This window comes from Lytechinus variegatus, chromosome 3 (assembly GCF_018143015.1).
Source record: "Lytechinus variegatus isolate NC3 chromosome 3, Lvar_3.0, whole genome shotgun sequence".
In the NCBI taxonomy this organism is placed as follows: Eukaryota; Metazoa; Echinodermata; class Echinoidea; order Temnopleuroida; family Toxopneustidae; genus Lytechinus; species Lytechinus variegatus.
Genome location: NC_054742.1, coordinates 31,877,418 through 31,887,301, shown reverse-complemented (window position 1 = coordinate 31,887,301; position 9,884 = coordinate 31,877,418). Strand labels below are relative to the sequence as shown.

General features: G+C 37.0%; 1 protein-coding gene across 1 annotated transcript; it reads left to right on the top strand.

The window, feature by feature from the left end:
• Positions 1-3,253: 3,253 nt before the first annotated feature.
• Positions 3,254-8,756, top strand: LOC121410778. Its single transcript, XM_041603087.1, has 4 exons — positions 3,254-3,371; positions 6,915-6,990; positions 7,168-7,298; positions 8,185-8,756. Exons 1-4 carry the CDS (start codon positions 3,255-3,257, stop codon positions 8,374-8,376), a joined length of 516 nt encoding a protein of 171 aa, XP_041459021.1. The 5' UTR covers position 3,254; the 3' UTR covers positions 8,377-8,756.
• Positions 8,757-9,884: the final 1,128 nt, after the last annotated feature.

Genomic DNA, 9,884 nt, shown 5'->3' with positions numbered 1-9,884 from the left:
TGCGTTTTATAAAAATTTCTAAAATATAGCATTCGGGACAACTCAGTAACATAGGAAAGGAGGGGGGTTGTATAAAACAAACAATGCACGCATTCTTGTGCATAGAGATCCTAATTATGAACTCTGTGCTCGACTCGCCAAAGGATATACCGCACTCGGTCCTGCGGACTTCGGTGCGATATAGCCATTGGCTCTTTTCGCACATCGGTCATTATTTTGGCCCTGTATGCACGCGCTTACGAGCAGTATTTTAATACTAGACGGTGCCCCCGAGAGTTTAGCTAAATATCCAGTTTTCTGAAATAATGACGTCGATCGGTACAGCGAAAAATATATAGAGGTACACTCGATATTATTCTATTCTATTCTTTTCTCTTATTCTAGTCATATTTGACTATTTTCTTGTCATAGTTTACTAGAACAGAGTTATTTCTGACTAATTATGTCAGAAATGTGAATATCAGTGATTGCCATATCAGTTGTTCCAGTGGCGTACCGTGGGTCACGGTATGGGGGGCACCAACAAAAAAAAATTAGTCACTTTGTGAGCGCGAAGGGCGCTCAGTTGGTTTACTGACCTATAGGACGTTTTAAGGACAGTGCCATTAAACGAATATGTATGTCACTGGTCAAATAATGCGAGCGCGAAAGCGCGAGCTGAAAATTTTAGATTTTCAGACCTAAAAAGGGACATAATAAGCAAATTTTGTAATCATGATACGTACCTGTCTCGCTAAACGAACAATGCGAGCGTGAAGCATGAGTTGAATTTTTTGTATATTGACCCCAAACAGCGATATTCTAAGGACTATCTTTTTAAGGAATCCATTAAGAGTAAATATATCTCACCATGCGAGTGCGAAGCGCGAGCTGAATATTTAGGAAATTCAGACCTGAAGAGGCGCACTCTAAGGCTTGTTCGTAGGAATTCAATAAGACTATAGGTCACTAACCGAATGATGCGAGCGCGAAGCGCGAGCTGATCAGATTAGAAAAAGGGACAATGAGGACATAGGCCCTTAGCGAATTATGTTTCATAAAGTTATGAAAGAAATGTTTCTTATTGTAATATAACATATGTCATCATAACTTAGGAAGTATATCATGGCGCATACATTCCTAATTCCGAAGCTTCGTTATTCCGAAGGTTCGTTATTCCGAAGGTTCGTAAATCCGAAAACGAAATGAGGTTCGTAATTCCGAAGGTTCGTTAGTCCGAAAACAAAGTGAGGTTCGTAATTCCGAAGGTTCGTTAATCCGAAAACGAAATATAGTCCGAAATTCCGAAGGTTCGTTAATCCTAAAACGAAATGAGGTTCGAAATTTCGAAGGTTCGTTAATCCGAAAACGAAATATAGTCCGAAATTCCGAAGGTTCGTAAATCCGAAAACGAAATGAGGTCCGAAATTCCGAAGGTTCGTTAGTCGGAACCTTATTTCGTTTTCGGATTAACAAACCTTCGGAACAACGAACCTTATTTCGTTTTCGTATTAACGAACCTTCAAAACAACAAACCTTATTTCGTTTTCGAACTAACCAACCTTCGGAACATCGAACCTTATTTCGTTTTTTGATTATCGAACCTTCGGAATAACGCCACAAATGTTCGGATTAACGAACCCTTTTGCGTTTTCGGATTAACGAACATCGAGGTACAGGCAACTTACGTGTTTCGGAATTACGAACCTTCGGAATAAAGAACCTTCAGAATTAAGAACCTTCGGCATTACGAAGTGTAACGGTATATTGACCCAGCCTTTGGACATTAGGTTAATCAAGTATTACTGATCATCCTGCTTGAGCTTTAGGTAACATGTCCGATGTCAAAGGTCATTTAGGGTTAATGAACATAGCTTAGACCATGTTATAGGGGAATCAACATCGAAATCTTAACCAAGGTTAAGTTTTTGAAATATCGTCATAACTTTGAAAGTTTATGAGGGTAAAGGTATAACACTTAACATCCTGTCTGAGTTTCAAGTCACATGACCAAGGTCAAAGGTTATCTTGGGTCAACGTACTTTGGTCATGTTGGGGGTATTAGTTGAATTGCCATCACAACTGTAAGAGATTATTGATCTAGTTCATCTAGTCCAGAGCAAACACTGATCATCGAATATCTTGTGCGAGTTTCAAGCATCATGACCAAGGTCAAAGGTAATTTAGGATCAATGAACGTAGTATTTTACTATCATACGAATTGCAGTTTTTTTTAAATATCTATTTGTTTTGTCAAAGTCAGCATTGCTGCTATATTGAATGGTGTTAAATGCAGGCGAGACTGCCTGAGGCGCTCCACTTGTTTAGTATCAAAAAGCATTTCCATGACCAATGTCATGAATACACTTGGGAACTTCAATGCTTGTGTATACTCTGTGTTAACAATAGACTTCTATCTTTATGGAAAAAAGGGACATACAAAGTAGTGACATTCGTCTCCAAAGCTCGAAGAAAGGCAAAGTGCAAAGAATGAGGGATGTTAGCATCAAAACGGCCTTTTTTAACAGGTAGTGCATGTGATCTACATCTGAATTTAGAGAGTGTAATAGCTACGTCTTTGTTATTCAAGCACTGTAAATAATATTCATATTCATGCTTACTTATAAATGACATGTAATTTTCGACCACACTGGTGCATTTGATCCAGCCCTGACAAAAATATTTCTAACCTCAATTTAACCATATAATTACTTTCGTGACACTGATCAAGCAAGAAATTTGATTGGCCAGAATGATTAAACGTACTGACTTTCAGCCAAGAAGAGTTAAAAATAATCTGTAAGCTCATCTTTCTTCAACCTTAACATAATTTCAATAGCGCACTTGAATTTTTTTGTTCTCTTGTCCTTTTAAAATTCTCTACCAGAATCCAATTACTCAACATTCAACATTTTTCACGGGGCCGCGGAAGCGGGGGGGGGGCTGCAACCCCTCCTTTTTCCAAAACGGTGTTCAAACACGTTAAATTGACCATGTGATTGTGATTTTTGCATGGTCAGCCCCCCCCCCCCGCCCTGCTTGAAAACCGTTCCATGGCCCCTGATTCAGAATCAACCCCCGCGTCCTAGCTGCATGTCTCCCCATAGACCATGATTATGCGCAGATCATGATGCGCACAAACTTACAGCGACCGTCAAAGCAGTGTGCCTATGTTAAAATAAACCATTCAATCATTATGGCAATCATGAGTATCCCCTATTTCGAAATGGAATGATCTCTACGGATTTTCAAAGAATGTCCTTCCCTACAAAAAAATGAACTTCGTGTCACTTTTCTTCAAAGTCATATTTCGAAAGTATATAGGAGAGAAAATGCAGCTTCTTTTGATCGTTTTCCTGGCCGTCCATGGCTTGGTTGTCTCATCGACAAATGTAAGTAAATAAATACTTATCAACTACATTTTAATTTCACTAGATACTTGTATTTACAATCACTGATAGTCTTAACTGTTAGAAAATTTCTCCTTAAAAACACGGAAAAACACACAAAGTTCCTGCTGTAGTGTCTCGAGAACACCTGTAATCTTACTGCACTGTGTATCTTTCATGAATTTGGTACTAACTGATACATGTATATAAAACCTTTCAAATTTCCAGTAATACAACATCCTTTTTTATACGTGTTCAGTTAAATTGCACAAATTTCTTCCTACAACATTGTACAGAATATTTCCGTTATTTTTTTTTATTAAATCTTCTATTTTTCCAGAAATCTTCGTTTCTTTTTTTAATGGTGAATATCATACACTAATAAAAAATGTATAGTGAAACATTTCTTTATTTTCAAGAGTTAAATACCATCGCTTCCATTGAATATCGGTTAAATATAATAATAATATAGGATATTTATATTGCGCACATATCCACCTTGGAGGTGCTCAAGGCGCTCCTATATTACCCGGCTAAGCTAGGCGTTCATAGCGCACACAGCTTCTTAAGGAATTACTTCCTACCGGTACCCATTTACCTCACCTGGGTTGAGTGCAGCACACTGTGGATCAGTTTCTTGCTGAGGGAAATTACGCCATGGCTGGGATTCGAACCCACGACCCTCTGTTTCAAAGTCCGAAGACTAATCCACTGGGCCAAAACGCTCCACATAAATGGAAAGCCATATAGTGGCTTATGAATTGGTGGGAGTCCCAGTATGGTATTCCATTCTCTAAAACACCCCCGTATATATTATATTAATTAACTTACCCTCATTTTTCTTTTTTGGATTTGCACAATTTTTCGTTTCTTTACTTTTCATTTCTGTGTATGCTAATTGTTGCATTATTCTAGATTTTTTTGTATCATGTTTTTGAAGTTGTTGTTTTTTTTAACTCTTTTTCACTTTTGCATTGTTCACGGCCTTGCTTGTAAGCAGCTTTTAGCTGATAGCAGGCTTTCCAATGGTGATTAAAATGAATAAGACAATACAGTTAAATTCGTATATTCTGTATGGGATTTATTTTCAGACAAAAAGCGTTCGACAGAGGTGAAATGTAATAATAATAAGGTCATATTTCAGGTTCAGACATTATTTTTTTTTTACCTGCACTTCTATTACTTAGTCTTGCTCCAGTGGACGGAAAGTGGCGTATACATAATACCTTGTACATTTTTGTGTGCTTTTTTGATTGAAAATATCTCCAGCATTCCAGAAGTAATTATACATCATCCGCATAGGAATAACATATTTTATTCCAAAGTGTGTACTTGCCTTTTAGAGGACATTAGATAGTAGGATATATCCAGATTCAGATTGAGAATTTTGATAGTTATGGCCATATAGCTTTAAATCTTAAAGTTCTAAAAGAGACGTACATAATAAGTGAGCTTTTGAATTGGCCTAATGAAATAACAGATTATTCTTTTTATTGTCCCTATAACAATCTTTATCAGAACACTTTTGGGTTAGTTTTTCATCCGGGTCTTTGAAAGTGTTGGCTTTGTACTTGTTATGAACCAAGACATGTAAAGACCATGTATACTAGGCCCACTGTTTGAGTTCCACCTCTTCGGAAAGTTAATTTCCATGTGTGAAGTGTAATGTTACGTATAATGCGCTACAAGGAAGCCAGTTAATAGTAGTATCATGATTATCATCGCCATTATCATTAGTATTATTAAAATTATCATTTTCATTATTGTTGTTGGTGTTCAGGGCCGGATCCAGCCGTCGTCAATAAGGAGGGGGGAGGGGTTATTCGGCCATATTTTCCCTGAAGTTTATTTTTGTTTCTTTCTTTTTTTATAAATCAAAATGAATCTTTATAATCCTTATTTGAATAGTGCGAGTGCGAAGCGCGAGCTATTTTTATTATTTTTTCTTTTTTGGAGGGGGTGAAATTTTATGTATTTCATCCTAAAATTTGAACATTCTGGGCAATGTTTGTGATCCTGAACAAGATGTGTGTGCAACCAAATAATAACCAAGAAATTTTCAATCAACGTTGTTAACTGATCAAAAATATACATATTAATATGGTTAAGGACTACTTGCAGTTATTTAATTGTTTCATAATTCAACAATTAAATAATAACGAGCGCGAGGCTCGAGCTGAAATTCTAAAAATTTCTACCTAAAGAATTAAAATTGTAAGCACTTTGTAATCGTGATATAACTAAACAATATTGATGTGAGCGCGAAGCGCGAGTGGAAAAACTCCGAGATTTAGACAAAAAAACAGGACTTTCTATTCATATTTTGTAAATCATGAAAATGATGAGTATTTGAGGATCTTGGTAATGCGAGCGCAGAGCGCGAGCTGAATTTTTTTATTATGAAACTGAATAATGATTTTAATAGAAAACAAGCTGCGTATCTGAATAAACATGCGCGCGCGTGTTTCGGATTTAAACCTAGAATCTGGGCATTCTAAATATTTTTTTCATGAAAATCAATAAAGCGAGCGAGAAGTTCAAGCTTGAAATATTTGATACTACGATCTGAAAAAGGGTAAATATAAGCTCTATATTCCAAGCACTTTGTAATAAATTTATGAGGTGGATATGGATCGCGTAAAGAGCTGATATTTTTTTCATAATTATTACTTTGAGTTTTGACCTAGGACCGTGACATTTTAAGGACATTATGTCATCATATGAAAATGATAAGTATCTTCCTAACCGCGAGATGAAACTTGACGACATTCCATTCGGAAAAGGGGACAATTTGGTTATTTAATTTATTTAGTATGCCTAATGAGAGCGCGAAATGTGTTAAAAGCCTGAAAACTTGAAATTTTTAGCACTTTCGTAATAATAAATAAGATGCATGAGTTAATACATTTTTAACAATTTATGCGAGCGCAATTGAATTTTCTCATAATCTGTCATAAAATGGGGAGTTTAGGTAGTTTGTTATAGAATTAACATTGACATACACATAACCCTTTTCATATCGGAATATAAACTAATTTCAGCTCGCGCTACGCGCATTATTTTATCATTGAGAAAGGTATCATCTAAAGTGACTAACTGAAAAACGTCCTTAGCAGGTCCATTTTCGACCAGGCCAGAACGCATATAAATAATTTCTTTTTTACAGAGCACTTTTTAAAAATAAATTTGTAAATCGAACAAAATAATGAAAGTTCGATTTTCGAGCTGAAATAAGTTTTGTATATTGACTACTAAGATTGATATTTTAAGCTCAATATTAAGAAAATTTTATATAGTGACATGAAAGATTTTGCTTATTTTCCAAGTCTTCCCTCATCTTCTTTTATTCCATCGTCTTCCTCCTGCTTTTTCTGTTCTCCTTTCCTTTCTCTTTTCTTTCTTCTCCCTCTTTTTTTATTGCTCCGCTAATGGAAGGGGGGGGGCTCGATCCGCCTGTGATGTTGTTTTTGTTATTGTTGTCATAATCATAATTATTTTCATCATCGTTATCATCAGCAGCAGCATTTATCTTTATTTTCAATGCAGGCCTATGAAGATGATGTCCGGAATTTACTCCAGCTATTACTCGATCATGATAATACACCGGATGCCACCAAACTAGGTGTGTAATAATAGATGAATCCATGATATTATTGGGGGTATTCACTTTTAAAAATAGGTATAATAAAGGGGACTGGTATATTCATCAACACATTGCTAATATGGGTTTATATATAAACATTGATAAAGATCATTAAATAATATTAATCAATTAATAATCAATCGATTCTATCAACAGAACCATCTGCTGGGCCTCTCGAATGTATCAAGTGTGAGAATATTGTTGGGAGCAACCGTGGCGACAAATACTGCGTATCTGAAATGCCAGACGAAGTTGAAACATGTGCCGAAGGTGTTACAAACTGTTACGTAAGTGAATAATGAAAATCCCTTAAACATGATTTATTACTTTCTGTATAGCTTATATATAAAGCTAGAAGATAACTGCTTATTGTGATAATTTTCATAAGAGCAATAGCAGGAAAAATTATAATTATTTTATGTAAGATCGCTAGTTTTTTTTTTTTTTTTTTGCTGTCAACTAGCCTCTTTCAGACGTGGGATCCGAGCTCGTCAGAGTAAAATTATACAATGCATGGATTAAAATTCCAAAGATATATTTCTCTTATCACGATCAAAGTAAAGGCTGTTTCAGTCGGAGGAAGGATCGGAGGAAAGGTCGGAGTAGATAGATCCAAGATATTCCTGAAAACCAGTGTAGGAGTATCTTGGTCGGAGAAAGGTCGGAGTAGATAGATCCAAGATAATCCTAAAAACCAGTGTAGGAGTATCTTGGTCGGAGGAAGGTCGAAGAAGATAGATCCAAGATATTCCTGAAAACCAGTGTAGGAGTATCTTGGTCGGAGGAAAGTCGAAGTAGATAGGTCCATATTCCTGAGAACCAGTGTAGCCGAGTATCTTGTTCGGACGAAGGTCGGAGTAGAAAGATCCAAGATATTCCTAAAAACCAGTGTAGGAGTATCTTGTTCGGAGGAAGGTCGGAGTAGATAGATCCAAGATATTCCTGAAAACCAGTGTAGGAGTATCTTGGTCGGAGGAAGGTCGAAGTAACTCTGTCTTGACGGGCACTGGTACTCCGGCCTTTCCTCCGACTTCGCTTCCTCTGACCCACAGCCTTTGTCTTTACGATTAAAGAAATTTCAAAAGGCCCTATTACTCCATACAGTGAGAAGAGTATCACCCCTTCGTCACACAATTGTGTGACTGATGCATCATCATTTTCTGATCTTTTCAGATTCGAGTGAGGAACCTTGTGGACGTAGAAACAAGGAGGATCAACACTGTGGAGGTTATCCGTGGTTGCCAACCAGAGGGAGTCGTATGCGACGAGGGCATTGCCGCTAGCTGCCATTATGAGAGATACACCCAGTGTTGTGATAATAACATGTGTAACGTGGACCACGTTGTTTCATTTCCTGAAAATTAGGTCATCATGATGATCGACGTCATGATAGTTTTTCGCCCGCTCGATCTGCTGGACATATAACACTTTACTTCTTATTTGCTCCAAATGTTGATCGCCATTTAACTTCTTTTTATTCTGTTTTCTTATAAATTATTTGGTTTTGTTCAATCTTTTATGTTTATTCTATCTTTATTATTTTTCTTAAAAATTTGAAATAACGACTTTCCAAATATCAATACAAGGTATGTCATGTGTGACATTATAAATGGATTTCTAAGAATTTTATGGCGTGCAGTTGGCTGTTTTGTTTCATTTTTGTTCATTACGTAATCATTTGATTTCTTTGACAAATATAATTTGGTAGTCAAGGGCGCCGGAAGCGGGGGGCAGGGGGCACTTGCCCCCCCAAAAAAAAAAAAAAAAAAAAAAAAATTGGGTGGGGGGGCAAAACGAGATTTTGCCCCCCCCCATGTGCCCCCCTGAAAGTAGAAAAATGATAAATTATTTAAGGACAAAAGTAAACGAAGGCACTTTTCTGCCTGAAAATTTTCATTTCCATTGTCAAAAATGAAAAAAAAATACATTATCATAGTAAGCCTCGCGTCTTTTGACGAACAGATCCTCTGTGAAACATACCTTTGATAAGCCCCTTTTCCATCTTATTACAATGTGATAACGTTTAACCTTTTAATGAATACATTTCAGACTAATAAAAGCGAATGGCAAATTGATAGTGGTCCACCAATTATAAGGTTTATAACTCTATGATACTGGCTGTGGCGTCTACTGAACAAACGCGCGGTCGCCCAGAAACACTCAGACTGGACCCGATATCACTAACGCGCGTGAACACTAGTTACTCCAGCAACATATGGAATCTATGTCCGGGGGGGGGGGGCACTTACATTGACGAGTGGATACCATGCGCGACCAAAAAAACACGTAAAGAGGATGTCTTTTTCACGATAGGGCACGTTACGTACGTAACGTGATAAGGGTGTCAAAAACACAAAAATAATGAAAAAAAAAATCTATTTCGCTAGGAAAATTACGTGTTTAGGGTCGAATTTGTGGGGATGATAAAACAAAATTAAAATGTTTTATAAAGGATGTCCTTTTTGCCCCAACACTTCGTGTTTAGAGTCCGATTCGCGCAAGGTGTAGAAGATGGGGGTCGTACTAAACCAAATATGGTAAAGTAGACGACCGAAGGACCCGTAACAATAAAACATTCCTGTACTTGTTTAGGGGTTCATTTCATGGAATATTTGCCAAGAGTATCGTTTTGTTTCCAATACTTGTTAAAGGTAGGGTTTCACACGCCAATACTTGTTAAGGGGTGCATTTTCAGAATATGGAAATTACTTGTTTAGGGTGCTTTTCGAGACCCCATGGTCGCGCAAGGTATCCACTCGTGAATGGAAGTACCCCCCTCCCCCCGAGATCTATGTCATAGCTGCGAAGCCCAGAAACCATAACATCTCGAGAAACTTGTTTCAATATTTTGATTCCAACTAAATATAAATTGA

Bases quoted from the DNA above. Each gene is read 5' to 3' on its own strand.
- LOC121410778 (XM_041603087.1), top strand. From the start codon at position 3,255: ATGAACTTCGTGTCACTTTTCTTCAAAGTCATATTTCGAAAGTATATA. The intron at 3,372-6,914 runs GTAAGTAAATAA...TTTTCAATGCAG, and splicing joins TGGTTGTCTCATCGACAAAT to GCCTATGAAGATGATGTCCG. The intron at 6,991-7,167 runs GTGTGTAATAAT...TTCTATCAACAG, and splicing joins ACCGGATGCCACCAAACTAG to AACCATCTGCTGGGCCTCTC.